Source organism: Leopardus geoffroyi, chromosome B4 (genome assembly GCF_018350155.1).
Source record: "Leopardus geoffroyi isolate Oge1 chromosome B4, O.geoffroyi_Oge1_pat1.0, whole genome shotgun sequence".
Taxonomy (NCBI): domain Eukaryota; kingdom Metazoa; phylum Chordata; class Mammalia; order Carnivora; family Felidae; genus Leopardus; species Leopardus geoffroyi.
Window position 1 is genome coordinate 34,553,670 of NC_059341.1, and position 21,221 is coordinate 34,574,890.

At 37.6% G+C, this 21,221-nt stretch overlaps 1 protein-coding gene and 1 pseudogene across 4 annotated transcripts in view; one reads left to right on the forward strand and one right to left on the reverse strand.

Annotated features, from left to right (window-relative positions):
• LOC123591950 (cat eye syndrome critical region protein 2) overlaps nucleotides 1–21,221 on the reverse strand; it is a 180,395-nt gene that overhangs the window by 59,010 nt on the left and 100,164 nt on the right. For all 4 annotated transcript variants that reach the window (XM_045466645.1, XM_045466646.1, XM_045466647.1 and 1 more), the window contains exon 2: nucleotides 19,946–20,040. In XM_045466645.1, the coding sequence (XP_045322601.1) occupies nucleotides 19,946–20,040 (95 nt within the window). The remainder of the gene's footprint in view (nucleotides 1–19,945; nucleotides 20,041–21,221) is intronic.
• LOC123591952 lies at nucleotides 6,010–6,821 on the forward strand (annotated as a pseudogene).

Here is a 21,221-nt window from a genome sequence, read left to right on the forward strand (position 1 = left end):
CATGTGTTAGTTCTCTGAGACACGAAAGGGTATCCCACAGTCTACTTGCAGGGGAACAATTAAGACATGTCATCATGGGTAGCATAATGGAGACCTAAATGAAAAAATTACATTTCTTTCATTGGCTACAAGTATTTCTGAAGCAGATGAAATACATGTGTGAATAGTTAAGCCACATTTAACACCAAGCACTGGATTAGGAGAAAGATTTTGGTTCCAAGTAAAGCAACAAGTAAAAGGCTAAGAACATCTGAGAAACTGTTGATTCTTTTTTTTTTTTTAAATAAACTGTTTATTGGGGCGCCTGGGTGGCGCAGTCGGTTAAGCGTCCGACTTCAGCCAGGTCACGATCTCGCGGTCCGGGAGTTCGAGCCCCGCGTCAGGCTCTGGGCTGATGGCTCAGAGCCTGGAGCCTGTTTCCGATTCTGTGTCTCCCTCTCTCTCTGCCCCTCCCCCGTTCATGCTGTGTCTCTCTCTGTCCCAAAAATAAATAAACGTTGAAAAAAAAAATTAAAAAAAAAATAAATAAACTGTTTATTAAAGATCATACAAAGACACAGAACAAAAAAATTTAAATAACATATCTTTTCTAGGGCCATATAGTGGCTGCCGTACCCAAACATCCTAAAATCAACATGACAGCCAGGATAAGTTAAAAAATCATGGTAATTTTGAAGAATTTAATTAAATTAAAGAATTTAAATTTTAAATTAAAGAATTTAAATTAAAATATGAAATATATCTTTTAGCAGAGAAGCATACATATAATATAAATTTTACATGCCTTTATGATCATTTATGTTGGGTAACAAAAAAGTACTAAAAGTCAACTGGAAATCAGTATCTTTAAAAAGACAAAATACCTTTTTTGAATGGAAGCTGGATGGGACCTTAAATATTATTGGCATTGAGAAAACTGAAGCGTCAGGTAATATGTGAAAAGGCACAATAAGAATTCTGAATATCTTCTTTTTTTAAATTGATCTATCTATCTATTGAGAGAGAGAGAGAGAGAGGGAGGAAGGGTCAGAAAGAGAGAATCCCAAGCAGGCTTCACATTGATAGATAGCATGGAGCTCCATACAGGGTTTGAACCCACTTAACTGACTGAGCCACCCGGGTACCCCTGAATAGCTATTTATAATTTAAGGATGCATACTGCTAGCTCTAGACCCACTTAAACACACAGATACGGACACAGACACACACGCACACACACACCCAACAGAGGAAATAAAGTAACACACTAACAAAAATAACCCAAAAAGAAAGCACTGAAGGGCCAACAGAGGAACAAAATATCAGAAAGAACAAGAAAAGATGCTCAACATCATCAATCATTTGAAAATGCAAATTAAACCCACAATGAGACTAGCAGAGTGAAAATTAAAAGATGGATAATAACAAGTGCTGACTAGGATGTGGAGAAACTGGAACCCTCACATACTGTTGGTGGAATAGTAAAATGGTGCAGCCACTTTGGGAAAGTTTGGCATGGTGCTCTAAAAGTTAAACACAGGGGCACCTGGGTGGCTCAGTCGGTTGAGTGAGCGACCAATTTTGTCTCAGGTCATGATCCTGAGTTCGAGTCCCTTTGTCAGGCTCTGTGCTGACAGCCCAGAGCCTGGAGCCCGCTTTGAGTTCTGTGTCTCCCTCTCTTTCTGCTCCTCCCCCACTCATGCTCTGTCTCTCTCTCACAAAAATGAAAACACATGGGGCGCCTGGGTGGCGCAGTCGGTTGGGCGTCCGACTTCAGCCAGGTCACGATCTCGCGGTCCGTGGGTTCGAGCCCCGCGTCGGGCTCTGGGCTGATGGCTCAGAGCCTGGAGCCTGTTTCCGATTCTGTGTCTCCCTCTCTCTCTGCCCCTCCCCCGTTCATGCTCTGTCTCTCTCTGTCCCCCCAAAAATAAATAAACGTTGAAAAAAAAAAAATTAAAAAAAAAAAAAACAAAAATGAAAACACATTAAAAAAAATTTTTTTTAAGTTAAATAAAGAATTACCATATGACTCAGACCGTTCCACTCTTAGGTATACATACTCAATAGAAATGAAAATATACATCCATACAAAAACATGTACACACATGTGCATACATAGCAGCATAACTTACAATAGCCAAAAAGCTGAAGCAGTGCAAATGTCCATGAACTGAAGGATAGATAAAATGTGTATCAATACAACAGAATATGTTTCAGCCATAAAAAGGAATGAAGTACATGATTCATGCTACAACACAGAGGAAACTTGAAAACACTGTGCTAAGTGAAAGAAGCCAAACACAAAAAGGCAAATATTATATGATAAGCCTTATAACAAATACCTAAAACAGGAAAAAACACAGAGATAAGAAGCAGTTTAGTGGTTGCCTGGGAATACAGATTGGAGGAAATGGGTTGTGGCTGCCAAGAGGTATTAAGTGTCTTTTGGGAATGATATTACACAATTCTGTGAATTGTACACAGAATTGTACACTTGAAAAAAACAGAGGAATAAGTGGAAAACCAACCTTATCAACAATTGCATTAAATGTAAATGGAGTAAACATCCCAACTAAAAGGCAGAAATTGTCAGACGGAGTGAAAAAAACCAAGACCAACTGTAGGATATCATCTATAAAACACAATTTAAATATACAAACAGTAGAAGGACAGAAAAAAGCAAACAGCAGGTAAAGTAAAAAGTTGGTTCCTTAAATAAATATTTGAAAAGTTGATAAACCAGCAGAAAGACTAAAGAGGGAGAGAGGAACAACAAATTATATATCAAGGACAAAAAGTGAAGTTATCACTGTAAATCACACAGAAATTAAAAGGAGAAGAGAGTATTATTAACAGCAATATGGAAATAAATTTTAAAACTTAAAAGGGGTGCTTGGGTGGCTCAGTTGGTTGAGCGTCTGACTTTAGCTCAGGATATGAACTTAAATTTTGTGAGTTCAAGCCCCATGTGGGCTCGCTGCTGTCAGAGTAGAGCCCACCTTGGAGCCTCTGTACCCCCACCTCCTCAGCCCCTTCCCTGATCACACTATCTCTTTCAAAAATAAATATTAAAAAAAAAAAACTTAGATAAAATAGACAAATTCCTTGAAAAATGCCAAAAACAACCTACCAAAAATTACTTAAGAAATAGAACATGTGGACAGCCTTAATTAAAGAAAGGGAATCAATAATAATCAAATGCTTGCACAAAGAAAACTACAAACCCAAAGGTAGTCAATTCTTCCAAATACTCAAAGAAGTATAAAGAAATTACACCAATTCTTTCAGAAAAGAGAAGAGAATACTTTTTAATCCTTGTACCAAAATTGGACAAAGATAGAAGATAAAATTAGAACAATATTCCTCATGAACATACAGGTAAAAATCCTCAACAGATTATCAGCAAATCAAATTCAGCAATATACAAAGAGGGTCAACACTTTATACTTAATGGTGAAAGACAGAATACTTTTCCCCTAGAATTAAAAGAATATATATTGAGTTGTCTTAGCCAGTAGAATAAGACAAGAGAGGAAGTACAAGGGACACACAGAATGGCATGGAGGAAGCAAAACTGTTTTTAATTGCAGACTAGATAAAAATCATCAGGAATCTACAACAAAACCAGTAAAACTAAAAAATCAATTCAGGAAGACTATAAAAACATGGTCAATATATAGAAATCTATTGTATTTTGTATATACTGGAAATAAATAACTAAAAAATAAAAATTTAAGGGGCGCCTGGATGGCTCAGTTGGTTAAGCGTCCAACTTCAGCTCAGGTCATGATCTCATAGTTCGTGAGTTCGAGCCCCATGTCAGGCTCTGTGCTGACAGCTCGGAGCCTGGAGCCTACTTCAGATTCTGTGTCTCCCTCTCTCTCTGCCCCTCCCCACTCATGCTCTGTCTCTCTGTCTTAAAAATAAATAAAACATTTTAAAAAATTTAAGAAAAAATAAAAGTTTAAGTAATTCCATTTACAGTATCATCAAAAATGTAAAATACTTAAAAGCAAACAAAAAGATGTCCAATATTTTCACACTGAACACTACAAAATATTTCTGAAACTAAAGAAGAAAAACAAATGGAGAAACAAATACAGCTTTCAAGGACAGGGAAATTCAATGCTCCTCAAAATGTCTACTGCCTCTAGCAGGTTCCTGCCTTTTTATTTATTTTTTTGAGAAATTAACAAGCTACTTAAAAATTTATATGGGAATGCAACAAACTTGGAACAGTCGAAACAGTGGGAAAAAAAAATCCCCTCCCAATAAAATTGGAGAACTTACTCTCTGGATATTCAAGACAATCTGGTATATGTGCAAATATAAGATATATTGATTTATGGAATGAGGCAAAGTCCAGAAACGGACTGAATATATATATATTCATAAGTGGGGAAAAAAAATGAAAGGGTGTCTAGGTGGCTCAGTCAGTTAAGCATCTGACTTTGGCTCAGGTCACAATCCCAGGGATCTCATGGTTTGTAAATTTGAGCCTGGCATCAGGGTCTGCACGGATAGCGTAGAGCCTACTTCGGATTCTCTGTCTCTCTCTTTCTCTGCCCTTCCCTGGCTCGTTCTCTCCTCTCTCTCTCAAAAATAAACATTAAGGGGGCACTTGGGTGGCTCAGTCAGTTAAACATCTGACTCCCGGTTTTGGCTCAGGTCATGATCTCATGGTTCAGGAGTTCAAGCCCTGCATTGGGTTCCGCGCTCTCAGCACGGAGACTGCTTGGGACTCTCTCCTTCTCTCTTCACCTCCCCTGTTCATCCCTCTTGCTCTTTCTCAAAATAAATAAATAAAACTTATATATCTATATCTGTATATATATATATGTATACACACACACACACACACACACACACACACATATATATAACATTTACCTTCTACTTCACACCCAATACAAATACGAACTCAAAGTTCATCATATTCCAACTGCAAAAAGCTAAAACTAAAACTAGAAGAAAATCCTGATGTTGAGATAGGTCCTGATTTCTTTGACAGGAAACAAAAAATATGAAACATACTTAGAAAAAACTGATGAATTGGATTTCAACAAAATACTCTGCAAAACAAATGGAAAGGCAAGCTACATACCGGAAAAAATATTCATAACCTATTATATATCTAGTCATCAGGGAAGTGCAAATTAAAACCACAATGAGTTATCATGTTATACCCACTAGAATCAGTAAACTTAAAAACTGGGTAAAATTAAAAATGGCAAATGTTGGTAAAGATATGGAGCAACTGGACTGTTTATATGTTATTAGTAGGAATATTAATGTTTCAACTACTTAGAAAATAGGCAGTTTCTTAACCATATTCTTATAACATGATTTAGCAATTCCCAAGAAAAATGAAAACATATGATCACAAAAACATTTGTATGCAAATGTTTATAGTTGCTTTACTCATCATAGACCAGAAGGAACATACAAGTCCATCAACTAGTGAACAGGTATACAAATTGTGATATTTCCTTTCACAATGGAATACAATTTAGACTCCCCCTCTTCAAAAAGGAGAAAATTACTGATAGAAACAGCAGTGTCAACAAATATCACACAGACGTTATGCTGACTGAGAAATTAGACACGAGTATACACTGTATAATCTCACTCATATAAAATTCTAGAATAACGTAAAACTTAATCTATAGTGATAAAAAATCAGATCACTGGTTGCCTGGGGTGCAACGTGGGGGAGGCGGGCAGTGTAGATTTAGTGGCAAAGTGCACCTTCTGCAGAGGTGGAGATGTCCTGTCATCTTGAGTAAGATGGTGAAAACATGGTGTATTCATTTGTCCACAAAAAACCTGTACACTTAAACTGTGTGAATTTTATTGTATCTAAATTATATCTTAATAAAGAGGAGCTAAATTGACTCATTTCACAGAAGTATTGTAATTTCCAAAAAGATAAATAATATTTCTACAGAGGGCAGATAAGACCTCTAAATATTAAATGTTTAAGAGTCTTTAGAGAATCTATTACAGAACTTCCTTTTTCTGGCTGGAACCATGGAGGGTGCAGAAGAGAAGAAAAAGAAAGTTCCTACTGTGCCAGGAACTCTTAAGAAAAAGTGAAGGAATTTCGCAGAGTTGAAGATCAAGCATCTGAGAAAGAAGTTTGCCCAAAAGATGCTTCAAATGGCAAGGAGGAAGGTTATTTATGAAAAAGCTAAGCATTAACCACAAGGAATACAGGCAGATGTACAGAACTGAGATTTGAATGGCTAGAATGGCACGAAAAACTGGCAACTTCTACGTACCTACGGAACCCAAATTGGCATTTGTCATTAGGATCAGAAGTATCAATGGTGTGAGCCCAGAGGTTCGAAAGGTGTTGCAGCTTCTTCGCCTTCACCAGATCTTCAATGGCACCTTTGTTAAACTCAACAAAACTTCAGTTAACATGCTAAGGATTGTGGAACCATATATAGCATGGAGGTACCCAAACCTGAAGTCAATGAATGAACTGATCTACAAGTGTGGTTATGGCAAAATCAACAAGAAGCAAATTGTCTTGACAGATAACACATCGATCACTCGATCTCTTGGTAAATACGGCATCATCTGCATGGAGGATCTGATTCATGAGATCTATACTGTTGGAAAACATTTCAAAGAAGCAAACAACTTTTTTGGCCCTTCAAGTTATCTTCTCCACGAGGGGGAATGAAAAAGAAGACCACCCATTTTGTAGAAGGTGGAGATGCTGACAACAGGGAAGACCAGATCAACAGGCTTATTAGAAGAATGAACTAAGGTATCTACCATGATTATTTTTGTAATCTGGTCAGTTAATAAACGACTATTTTCAAATTAAAAAAGAGAATCTATTACATAAAGTTAGGTACAGAATTAACCCCGAGAAGCAAAATGTGTAATTGTTATGAGTTTCCACTTTGAGTGGAAACCACAAGAAAGCGAAACAAAGACCACACTGAAACACAAATTAGTCTAGATTATCTAAAAAGCACTCTACTAAAGATGATAAAAGGAAAAAATCTTTTGGTGTCAAATATCATCACAATGAGCATTTGATGGGGGATATTTTTATAAAGCTTAAAGACATTGCTCAAGACACTGAAGCAATCTTATCTTCACTTTGACAGCTAAGAGCAAACCAGAAGTTCCTGATTTCCAATCCCTTGCTCAATTAGGGTAGGCTACTTCCCAATGAAGAAAAAGAACTGCTGCTTAGAGCAAGTAGTTGATGAATCACTTTAAATGCCGACAGTTTTTATTGATACAGGCTCATAAAATCAACTGGCTAGAATTGCAATTCCAGGGAGACTAACAGGAGGAAAAGTACATAGTGTTTCAAAAGCCATAACAAGTATGTTACCAACTCAAAGTATGTTACTCTGCTTTTAAGTTTATATACTGAAGGGGATAAATCAGTAGAGAAAGTGCAAAAACAAAACAAAATAAGTAAGAACCCATGTGTCCACCATCAAGCTTGAGAAAAAGAAAATTAGCAGTTCCTTAGATCTGTGGCACTGCAAGGATGGTCCCGGACCAGCACATTAGCATCATCTGGAACTTGTAAAGAATGCAAATTCTCAGCCAGATTCCAACCTACTGAATTAGGTAAAGAATGCAAGTTCTCAGGGCGCCTGGGTGGCTCAGTCGGTTAAGCGTCTGACTTCGGCTCAGGTCATGATCTCGGCTCAGGTCATGATCTCGCAGTCTGTGTGTTCGAGCCCTGCGTCGGGCTCTGGGCTGACAGCTCAGAGCCTGGAGCTTGTTTCAGATTCTGTGTCTGCCTCTCTCTCTGACCCTCCCCCATTCATGCTCTGTCTCTCCCTGTCTCAAAAATAAATAAACATTAAAAAAAAAAAATTAAAAAAAAAAGAATGCAAATTCTCAGCCAGATTCCAACCTACTGAATTAGATAGCCGTGGGGCCAGCAATCTTTTAACAAGTCCTCTAAGTGATTCTGATGTTCCCTAAGGTTTAAGAATCACTACTTTAGATGTTATTACCATTTATGCTTATCCCTAGCTACAGTATTCTCCCTTCCAACCAGGTAGAATCACTTTCCTGAATTGTGTTAATCATTCCCTTGATTTTCTTTGTAAGTTTCCTACATATATTTATCCTTATTTAGTTTTTCTTGTTTGACATTTATAAAAACGTAATCACTGGTACATATGCTTCTGTGATTTATTTGCTCAACATTATTTTCCATGATTTATCCACGGTTATGTATAGAGCTATGCTTTGGCTGCCCTCGGCTCCTAGAGGCCACTGCAGTTCTTAGTCATGTGAGCTTTCCCAACATGGTTGCTTACTTCATCAAAGCAATAAAGAGAGTCTCTAGAGCACCTGATAGCAAGATGGAGTCCTATATGGTATGAAATAATCAGGAAAGTGACATCCCATCAATGTTGCCACATTTTATCGGTTAGGAGCAGATGCTACCCCACACTCAAAGGGAAGGAATCACACAAAGACACAGAATTTCTGAGGACCTACTCAGAGTCGAACTGCCAAGTCCACTACCCATTCAGATGCAGCAGTCCTGTCTTTGTGGTTTCACATTCCAGTTTCAGTAACCTGAGGTCCAAGCTGATGAAACTCCTTCTGACTTATCAACAGTAGCCTTAATGCTACATCAAAATGCCTACATCATTCACCTCATTTCATCTCATAGTTTAGGCATTTTATCATCTCACATCATCATGGTTAGTACAGAAGTATAATACACTGTAAGTACAGTACAGTGAGACACTTTGAGAGTGTGTGTGTGTATATTTAACTTTCATCACAGTAGATTGTTAGAATTGTTCTATTTTATTTTTATTGTTGTCAATAAACTGTGCCTAATTTTTAATTTTTAAGTATTTATCTAAAAAGCACTCTACTAATTTTTAATTTTTAAGTATTTATCTAAATTTCAGTTTTTACTGTGCCTAATTTAGAAATTAAAGTTTATCATAAGTATGTATAGGAAAAAATACAGAATATACAGGATTCAATACTAGCCAGTTTCAGGCATCCACTGGGGGTCCTGGAACGTACCCTCTGCAGATGAGGGACTACTACTTACTGTACCACTCTTCCTTGGCAACAAAGTGAACAATTTCCTGAAAAACTTCTGAACTGAGCCTTTATTCTAGATGTCTCTCAGATACAACAAATTACTAAACACAGTTATAACTAACACAAAGCCAAACCAAAGATTTGCAAACGAATCCTGCTGTATGATGCAGAAAATATTTAGACATATATGAGAGCAAATATTACAATAGCATACAATGGAACACATGTGAAAGTGACAGTCATGACTTGGGTACAGTTTTGCTGCTTACTTTAGTTTCCTCATGGATTAAAAAAACAAATTATGGGGCATCTGGGTGTCTCAGTCGGTTAAGCGTCCGACTTCGGCTCAGGTCATGACCTCACGGTTTGTGAGTTCGAGCCCCACATCGGGCTCTGTGCAGTCTGCTTCGGATTCTGTGTCTCCCTCTCTCTGTTCCTCCTCCACTCACACTCTGTCTCTCTCTCTCTCAAAAATAAAGATTAAAAAAAAAAATTAAAAAAAAAAAAATTACACCAGATGATACGAGATTTGAAAACCTCTTAAAGCAGAGGTCCCCAGAGACAATTCACATGGTCCATGAAGCTAAGAAAATATTTTTATTTTACTAACCTATAACAGAAATTTTACATTCTGCTCAATTATAAATGTAGGCAACAAAATAGTAGCATGAGTATTTTTTGTCAAAAGAAATCAGGTATTTTTGTATCACATTACAGATACTGTAAATATCCCAAAATAAACATTTGTAATCATGAATACTTGGAAGATAGTAATCTTGAGAAATAAAGCCTGCTGCTAGATTATGTTAATGAGTTAACAAAAAAATACATTACTGTATCAAAAATTTGTTTCATTAAATTTTACTATCCATATTTCAGTATATTTGGATCCTATTGTAATTCTATTTATTTTATGATTTCAAATCATATTCTTAGATATAGACTTCATTAGAATGCCAAAGAAGTACATAGTTCAAAATAGTTAAAAATCCTGTTTTAGATGAAAACCTGTAATGTTTTTCTTTTAATTCCTTTATAGAATGGGGCTGTGGGTTAGAGCTGGAGGTCTGGGATCACACTGCTAAGGGCCAAATCTATCCTATATCAATTACCAGCTGTGTAACCTTGGACAAGTTATTTAACCTCTCTGTGCCTCAAACTCATCATCCTTAACAGATGAGAAAGGAATTTATATTAGGCATCATAAGGATTCAATAAAAGTTCCTGAAAAGCATTTGCAGCATTGGCTAGGACAGTAAGGATAAACAAACAAGCATTATTCTATCCTGTAAAGGCAAGAATCTCAGTTTGCAGAACGCAATGAAAAACAAATGTGGGTTCCGTATGCTAGTTTAAAGGTTAGAATGAGTTAGTGGAAACTAGAATAGTAATCATTTTTAGTTTTCTAAAAACAGGAGCTGGCAAACTATGGGTTGTGGGCCCAATCTGGCCTGCCTGTCTTTTTCGCTGCTGCTTTTTTTAAACAACCTGTAAGCTAAGAATGTAAAAAACCATCCTTTTGTAAATGCTTTGGGGGGAAAAAATCAAAACAATACTATTTCATGGCATGTGAAAATGTTATAAAATTCAAATTTCAATGTACATAAAGTTCTAAAAATGCCACAGCCCCAATCAGTCATTTAGGCACCGCTTCTGCACTACAGGGTGGAGTGGTTCCAACAGATCATGTGATATACACAAAGCCCAAATTATCTATTCTCTGGGCCTTTACAGAAAAAGTCTGCTGACCCCAGTTTCAAAACATGCAAACCATAATAGATAAGAGATGGAAAGCTGCTTGAACCAATGTCTGCTTTCTACTCAGCACGTGTAGAAACTCATGAAAATGTTTCTACATACATTGATACAATAAATTGGTATTTATTAGTAGCTTGAGACTGTTTTAAGGCTTCTTATAAATTATTTCATTTAAGCCTCACAATAACTTTAGTACTGTTCTCATTCTGAGATGAGGCAAGTTATACATGAAGAGATTAAGCAGCTGTCTTACCTCCACATATCAGGTAAATCTCAGAACCAGAAAAGCCAAGACTTCATTTGTCAAACTTCCCTTTAGGATGAGATGAAAGTAAAACTTCAGAAAGCATGCATTCGCTCTAATTGCTAGTGGATACCACTCGTGGGACAAAATGACCATCACTTTGGGCAATTCCTCTCAATGGAAAAAGTAAAACCCACTGTAGCATTTTTTTAAAATGTTTATTTATTTTTGAGACAGAAGAGTGTGAGCAGGGAAGGGACAGAGAGAGAAGGATACAGAGGATCAGAAGCAGGCTCTGCACTGTCAGCAGAGAACGCAATCAAGGCTTGAACTCAGGAACCGCGAGATCAGCACCTGAGGTGAAGTTGGACGCTTAACCAACTAAGCCATCCAGGTGCCCCGTAGTGTACTTTCTAGTCTGGGTGCTCATTATACAGGTGTGTTCTGTAAGTAAGTATTCACTTAACTGTAGAACTACAGAATACACATTTTTCTGTGTGTATATTATATATCAATAATAACAAGTTTTTAAAAGGCTGAGGTCAGAGTCTCATTCCAGAACAATTAATTCAGAAATCTCTGGGCTGCCAGTCCCCCAAATTTATCTGGCCATCCAGAAATATTTTTATTTCATCTGTACTTACACAGATAAAATTAACTGATTGTTTTCCACAATACTCTGACATCTTATAGGTGTGTTTAGCAGAATGTGGTTTGAAAAATGCTGGAAAACTGCTTGCCTCCCTGCCCCAGCACAGAACAGCAGGTTCTGCTTTGTCAGGAAGAACTCTTCATCACTACTGGTAGGACCTGTGCTTCCCCCACCGTCCCCCCCCCCCCCCCCACCAAAGGATGATGAATATTAAGAGGACTGAGAGCCCTGGGCTCTTTTTCCCTTCTGTCCATCTGAGACTCTCTTTCATATTTTCCTTCAGTAGCAGAAAAGTCAAAGAAGTAGCTGCTGGCAAAAGGGGAGGGGAAAAACTCCTTTCTTTCTTACCCGTTACAAGTATTTGAAATTTTATGAAATCTGACTGAGGCCTTTTTTTTTTTTTTTAAAGAAATTAATCCCTCATTTCAAAAGAAATCATTTAGGAGTAACTGATACACTGTTGTGATAAGGAGGAAAAGTATTTATAAAAGCTGCTATAATTCAGCACTGTGGAAGGGGAGCAGGCAATGCACTTTTCCCACTTCTGGCCTCTGTGCGGTCTTACAAAGGCATAAACTGTGGAGAGGACATATAAGAAACAGATGACAGAATGAAACTGGGCATTTGCATGTGACTGGTGAGCCAATACAGTTTTGATGAGAAAAATACATTCTGAAATCTATAAATGCTATTTTTACCTCTAGGTATATATACTTATGTGACAAAACCTAGTCTGTACAGCTCATCCTGTACCTACCCCATCTTCAGGAAGGGGATGGGGATGCCTACTCTATACTATGTTTGGTGATTTTTTTTTATATTATATTTTTGAAATTTTATTGTTTTTTTTTAATTTGAATTCCAGTATAGTTAACATAGGGTGTCGTATTAGTTTTAGGTGTACAATATGGTGATTCAGTAATTCTAAACATTACTCAGTGCTCATCACAGTAAGTGTGCTTTTAATCCTCATCACCATTTTCACCCATCCCCCACTCACCTCCCATCCAGTAACCATCAGTTTGTTCTCTATAGTTAAGAGTCAGTTTGTCTCTCCTCTTTTTTTTCTTCCTTTGTTTCTTATATTTCACATATGAGTGAAATCATAGGATATTTGTTTTCTGACTGATTTATTCCACTTAGCATTATACTTTCTAGATCCACTGAATTGTTGCAAATGGCAAGATTTCATTCTTTTTATGGCTGAATAATATTCCAGTGTGTGTGTATATATATATATGTGTGTGTATACACACACACACACACACACACACACACACACACACACACATACTCTTCTTTATTCATTAATCAATTGATGGACTCTTTGGCTGCTTCCAATGCTGCAATTAACATAGGGGAGTATATATCCTTTCAAATTAGTGTTTTTGTATTCTGGGTAAATACCCAGTAGAGTGATTACTAGATCACAGGGTAGTTTTAATTTAATTTTTTGAGGAACCTCCATACTGTTTTCCACAATGCCTGCCCCAATTTGCATTCCCACCAATAGTTCCATTTTCTCCACATCCTCAACAACACTTGTTTCATGAAAAAAAAAAATTTTTAATACTGCAAAAATGCATTAGTTTTATGTTAAGAAAAAATATGAAAGGGTCTGAGTTATAGGCCTAAAATTCAGATTCTAATATTCAAACTCTTGTTCTTTCAATTCTTTGTGGCAATTATTCACCTTCTAAAAAAAATTTTTTTTAACGTGTATTTATTTTTGAGTGAGAGATAGGCAGAACATGAACAGGGGAGAGGCAAGTGAGAGAGAAACACAGAATCTGAAGCAGGCTCCAGGGCTCTGAGCTGTCAGCACAGAGCCCAACGCAGGGTTCAAACTCACAGACTGTGAGATCATGACCTGAGCCGAAGTCAGATGCTTAACTGACTGGGCCACCCAGGTGCCCCAGGAATTATTCACCTTCTAAATAGCACATGACCTGATAAATAAACTGTCTGGATTATGTTTCCTTCCCTGTAAAATGGACCTTATTAATCTAGATGACTTCACACCATCTCCTCTTTACCTCACAAGAAGACTGAAAAAAGTGAAATGAACCCAAGTGAAAATATAATGAATGATGAGAAAAGGTAGATTCTAAATTAAATACCATTATTTTATACATAACCATTATTTTCAAAGTAATTATGTTTATAGGAAAGTATTTACGTACTTTTATCAAAGTAATTACATACTTTTCTATAATTTTTGGTGGAGACTTATGGTAAATACAGGAGGAATAAAATTAAACGAAGAACAAGTTGGTTACAGCCATTTATTTTACAAAGGGGCAAGTCAAGGGGCGCCTGGGTGGCTCAGTCGGTTAAGCGTCCGACTTCAGCCAGGTCACGATCTCGCGGTCTGTGAGTTCGAGCCCCGCGTCGGGCTCTGGGCTGATGGCTCAGAGCCTGGAGCCTGCTTCTGATTCTGTGTCTCCCTCTCTCTCTGCCCCTCCCCCGTTCATGCTGTGTCTCTCTCTGTCTCAAAAATAAATAAATGTTAAAAAAAAAAACAAAAAAAACAAAGGGGCAAGTCAAAATCTCTCATTAATAATTCACATATATATGATTCTTATATGTTTATATGTGATATGATCCATATATATAATTCAAATGCACACACACATATATATAAGATCCATTAATACTAAATATGATTATGCAAAAATCAATTAATTGGTTCTTGTCCACAAAAAATCCATCAAACTACCCACACAATTTATGAAATATTAATAACTAAGTAAATGTAATTAGATGCAAGCATACATACATCTTACCATTATTTTTTTGAAATTTTTTTAATATTTATTAATTTTTCAGAGAGAGAGAGAGAGAGAGTGAGCAATGGGCAGAGAGAGAGAGGGGGACACAGCATCTAAAGCAGGCTCCGGGCTCTGAGATGTCAGCACAGAGCCTGATGCGGGGCTCGAACTCATGAACAGTGAGATCATGACCTGAGCTGAAGTCGTACACTTAACCGACTGAGCCACCCAGGTGCCCCCATCTTACCATTATTATTTAGTTTTGTTCTGGAAGATCTGGTCAATATGATAAAAACATGCATAGCAGGCAGCCTTTAAGAGGCCCAGAATGATTTCTGCCTCCTGGTATTCATCCCCTTGTACAATCCTTTCCCTTTAAGTGTGACAGACTGTCTATACCTTGCCTGTGATCAATAGAATATGGCAAAAGGATGTCACTCCCATGATTATAGCAGATAAGACTCTCTCCTGACAGACAAGGGCTATTTTCCTGCTAGCCTTGAACACGAACAGCCATGAAGAGGCCACTTGGAAAAAAACTGTGGGTGACCTGTGGGAGCTGACAGCAGCTCCCAGTCAACAGCCAGCAAGAAAATGAGGACCTCAGTCCTACAACTGCAAGGAGAGGACTCTGCCGTCAACCTGACTGAACTCGGACTGCTCCCTAGGTAAGCCTCCAAATTAGAATACGGCCCGGCTGACACCCTGACTGTAGCCCTGTGAGAAACTGAGCAGACAGTCCGGGTGAGCCCCACGCAAACTTCTGACCTATAAAACTTTGAGATAATAAATGGATTTTTTAAGCTACTAAGTTTGGAGAAATTTGTTATGCAGCAACATAAAACAAATATGTGGATCCTTGCTCCAGTCAAGCCTTGAGAGGACTGTAATCCTAGTCAAGGTCCTGGGTACCTGGATTGCAGTTTTGTAAGTGATCTTATGTTAGACACACCCAGCTAAGCTGCAGCCAGATTCTTAACCCACTGTGATATAATAATATTTTGTGGTTTTTAAGTTGGTAAATTTTAGGGTAATTTGTTACATCATAGTGGATAACTAGTACAGCATAAAAGAGACAAGAAATAAAAACACCAAAAGGAAAGAGGGATGATAATCCTAGAAAATCAGAAGAGAAGCACCTTAAAAAATAATCAGGATCAATAAACTGGGCAGATTCAAGATCTATTCAGAAGAATATATTTCCAAAGTACTTATAGTGTGAATGGGATTCTACTCTTAATGGCAACAAAAATTAAGATAGCCAGGTATGTTACCTGACATAGATGAATCAGGCTATACAATTTTACTGGGTAATAGAGTCTGAATAAAAAAGCAATCTCAATATTGTGAAGAGGTCAATTCTGCTTGAATTTACTCATAGGTTTATTTGACTCTAATCAATATAAGGGGATTTCTTACAGAACATGATGAGATAAAGTAATCTCATCATGAAGAATGATGAAGCAAGATTAGTAAAGAAGAATGAAGAAGCAAGATTAGTAAAGACAAAATTTATTCTATTTTTTGTAAATAGATTTTTTAAAGTTTACTTATTTTGAGAAAAAGAGGAGAGAGAGAGAGAGAGAGAGAGAGAGAGAGAGAGAGAGAGAGAGAAAATGAGTGGGGGAGGAGCAGAGAGAGAAGGAGAAAGAGAGGGAGAGAGAATCCCAAGCAGGCTCCACGCTGTCAGCACAGAGCCCGATGTGAGGCCTGAACTCACAAACTGTGACATCATGACCTGAGTCAAAACCAAGAGCTGGACGCTTAACCAAGCCACCCACACGCCTCAAGACAATTTTTAAATAGAGGGATTAATTAGAGGGACTATCCTCATTGAACATTAAAATATAATATAAAGGAATAATCACTCATGTTATTAGTTGTTGTGTCCAGATGATATCCCTATTTCATATACATAATGTTACTTCATCCTTAACAATAATCCAACAAGTAGATACTATCATTAAACACATTTTATACATGAAAAAACTGAGGCAAAGCTCACAAAACTAGTGAAAATATTAGGGACACACAGTGTGGTATCAGAGCCAAAAGAGACCGACAGGTACAATTACAAAGAACCAAGAAGATTCTAACATGAGCAAAAACTTAGTAAAAGATCAAAGAGATATCACACCAACAGGGATGAGGAGATTTATTCCATAAATGATGAGATGACTTTAGCTATTTAAATGTTTAACCACAGACTGTCCCCTCTGCCTCCACTGTCACACATTGAAGACCATAGTCTCCACAAGAGATAGGACACTGTTTTATCCTACTAGCACCTAGGGGCTGGCATGTTATGGGCAATGTCCAGCACTAGCAAGGGTAAAGGAAGACTCTCGTGCAAGAGTGAAACAGAAGAGCCAAGAGGAGGAAAGCCTCACAAAATTTTTTTTTTAATTTATTGTTTGTAATTTTTGAGAGAGAGAGAGACAGAGAGACAGCAAGCAGGGAAGGGGAAGAGAGGGAGACGCAGAATCGGAAGCAGGCTCCAGGCTCTGAGCGCTCAGGACACAGCCTGACGCAGGGCTTGAACTCACAGACTGCGAGATCATAATCTGAGCTATCATCGACCATCCAACCGACTGAGCCACCCAGGCCCCCCCAAGCCTCACAAATTTTAAGTGAGCATTTCTTTTCCCTGATCTTCAATCAACACACCAGTAAAATGACCCAAGCATACAACAAGAAGTTCAAGTATACAAGGATTTCAAATGTGCCCAATAAACCTTAAGAAAAGATATTGAGCATGTGAAGACTGATCAATGAAATGCAAATTAAAACAACTTTATACCTATTGGACTGGTCAAGATTAGAGACATCAAGTTCAGTTAATTTTACCTTCATAACAGTCCCTCTTTCTGTGTACATCTCTCCTTTCTCCCCCGATTAAATGATTAGCCCCTAACTGGTCTTCCTGCTTACCCCCCTGCTTGCCCAGGATGCTTACCTGACCAGTCCCCTGCTGGAGACTGCTTTTAGGATTATACCCCCAAATTCCTAACCCAGCCTACAAAGCCTAGTAGGCTCCAATTCCTATTGTGCCATATTGGATTCCTTAAACCAAAATGTGTGCAAGGGACTGGGAGGTTTAAAAATCAATCAATTAATCAAGAAGATGAGGGGCACCTGGGTGGCACAGTTGGTTAAATGTCTGACTTTGGCTCAGGTCATCTCACAGTTCATGAGTTCGAGCCCCATGTAGGGCTCTGTGCTGGCAGCTCAGAGCCTGGAGCCTGCTTCAGATTCTGTGTCTCCCTCTCTCTGTCCCTCCCCAACTCACACTCTTGTCTCTCTCAAAAATGAATAAATGTTAAAAAATAAATAAATAAATAAAAGTAAATAAATATGGTGGGCCAAGTGAACATGACAGATGATGAGTGACAATCAGCCTCCTCAAGGGAGAGTTATCAGGAATGCTGAGGACTAAGGCAGACCAGACCCTGTTTGCCCTCTAGTTGATGGCTGTCTTCATGGTTAGCAGACCATTAGATGTTTTCTAAAAGCTATAAGCTGGAATTTGAAATGTGACATCTCATTTTAGATGTTGGCAACAAATTACAATTTAACACTGGGGGGCCAAGACTGTAAACAAATCACGCCTCTGAACCACATGAGACCTTCTAAGTCTATAATCTCTAGGCTCTGCTCTAAGGTTATCACTCCTTCTACTTGTAAATCTTTGGTCATTTCATTTGTTCATTCATTCATTTATTCATTTACTTATTTCTTGTGCTTTATAAGACATGGGCACTGGCCTAAGGAAGTCCAAATATAAAGGCTCAGTTCACATATCATTTTCTCATATGAGGTTATATGCTCTGTTAACACTCTGTATTTTTATACTTTGGAACACTTATCACAGTAATTATATAACCATTACTGTAATTATTAGTGAACCCCTACCACCCCTGCATAATACTGTAAATTCCATGAAGGCCCTGAGAGTGTCTGTTTGTTATACCAGTACGTGCTGGCCAGGAAATAGTGGGCAATATCCAGATGGAGGTTTTAAGCGATCCGATGCCTTCATTCATTGAGGGTTCAAGGATAAAATGGAGCAATCCCTGTGGTGGGCAGCCTGGCAATTCATTTTAAAAATCTTAAAGGGACATTTCCTCTGAGTGACCACAATTCCAGAAATTTAAACTAAGAAGACAATTCACTAGATGAGCAAACTTTTATGTCCAAGGCTATGCATTATAGCCTGTTTACAACAGTTAAAAGCTAGATGCAAATGTCCAGCTATCAAATTGAATCATTTGACAATCATGTTTAAAGGAAAGGTGGTTTAAGAAAATAAACTGTTACAATGAAAAAATTCAAGACATGAAAATGTAAAATTCTATCATGCTATGACCACAACCGTGCTTAAAAACCACATAAACTCCCAAATCTACATCCCAATAAAAGAATGGAAGAACTTAATTATCATGTTCAAGTAGTAAAACAATAGATGATTTCCCCCTTTCATCTATTCTTTGTCTAGCACAACCATCTGGGTATTCTCGGGGAAAAAAGTCATTATATTAACACAGTGAGTCCAGGAGCAATAACTCTCCCTTAAGGGATACAAACTTCTACCCTGAACAAAATGGCATTTCATCAATCTCTCACTCATCTTGTAATGACAAGTTTATTGCACATTAATACTGGGCCTAGTTTCCCAGCCCAAGCAGACACCTAAGAGTAGATTTAATTGAACAGAAGTATTTGAGATACCATCTTTAACTGTATGAAAAATACAAACCATAACACTCCAAACCCCTGCCCTGCATGGCACCAGAGGGTAAAAACCGGAAAACCATTTTGTCTCAGCTTTTTGAGAGTTGGCTCTATACACTTCTGTTCCGTATAGAAATGTAGTAGTGAAGAAAACGTGTTATCAAGTTAGGGTCAAAAGAAGGAATGAGGCTTATCAAGAACCTCCTTTATTTATCTACACAAATAAAATGTTGCTCCAAATTTCTACAAATCTCAAATGTATTGGAAAGCGGTTTACTTAGCAGTTATGGTGTGAGGGAGACTAGAAGCTCCATATTAAACATTATGTATGTTATGTAGTTATGGTTATAACTACTGGTTATATGAATAGAAGATATTCAAGTGGCAGAAATGTAAAATCTAGTTTTAATTTGTTAGGCTACCTTTTACCAGTAATGCAAGAGACTATAATTTCTATAAAACTCAGGAAGAAAGGCATATACTGACAGGAAGAAATTCTACACTTGATTATGTTAACTGGTGGATCCAAAAGTAAAGGATATAGATTTGTGAGAGTGAAATAAACTCAAGGATTATAATAAAATTAAAACTGAACTGCAAAAGGAGCCAAACACAAATCTGTGGAATCCATTTGTAAATGCCACCAACTAAGGATCAGTTCTGTTTTCTTACAGGAGACCTGAAACATCATGGCACCTGGTTAATTAGTTCTTTATGCACAAAATACATAGTAAAATCAGGATTACTCACGTGATATCCCTTCGTTGATAGCAGCCCTGAAGCAGGCAGGCGATCAGGTCACTGATAAACTCTACATCATCTCTGTGAAGAGCTGCTTCTAACTCCTAAGAGGTAAGAGAGAGAAATTGAGAGATCAAACATAGAGATTCCTTAAAATCTACCTGTCCCTCCCCTCCTACTACCCACACTATTGACATCACCCTCTAAGCAACTATATGGTCAGAGCAGCCAAACTGCTTGCCATGGATGAACTCTGCCTTTCTTCCCATAGTTACTGCTAGAAGAGCAATGAGTTCAACTTTTTGTTTTTCCATGGAATTTATTTCTCCCATTGCTCCACTACCAAGCTCCACTCCTTTTTTTCTGCATGTGAGAACACACATATATCTCTTTTTATAAGTCCGTGCTAGCTAACATAATTTCAAAGACCTTAACTTCTACAAATATGCTGCAATGCCTTCCACTTTAATAAGAGGAGAATAAAGGGGCAAATACATAATTAAAAAGTATTAGTCATTCACTTAACAGTTTTAACAGGTACACCATCTGCAACTGCTTTAAAGAAGCACTAATTTATTGAAAAGAAAAAGCACTGGTAATGAGCAATGTAGCGATTCTTATTTTGAGGACTGATGACAGGAGATTGCTAGAACTGAGATTAATCTTACATCATCTGGACAGAAGTGAGGTAATGTCTATGTTAATGGTCTAATCATAGGTGAGATATATTTTCCTTCCTTGGGATTCAAGCAGATAATGCCAAATAGTTAGCTGGTCTTAGTACACTATTCTGACCAAAGATTGGTTGAGAGGAGCTATTTGGACAAAAAGTGACAGTGGGAAATTTTAGGAGATCCTATTTCTCTTTTCAATCTTCTGTAATAAACCAGTATTTTCTAAGATGGTGGAATTTGCTCTAAGTCATCAACTCCTGGGACATAAAGTTTGCTAGCACTGTTTCAACCAGGATGATGTCTTCTGCATGCAGGCCATCTCCCAAGGGTCTGCCAAGCTTATGGTTTGACTGCTTATTGTATTGACCAGATCTATAACCACAGAAAAACCAAACTTTGAAGGCTCATATTAATGGCTCTGAAAGCCTGAGGTGTGCATAAGAAGCAATTTCTGGCCTTAACACCAATTATAGGGCAGTGCATACTTAGCAGGGTAGTCTGCTTCTACTGTAAAAACAGTAAAGTTTTTGTGACAATTATAATTGTAATAAAATAATTTTAAAAAATAATTTTGTAAGTTAACTGTTCCATTTATTATTTTTTTAAATTCT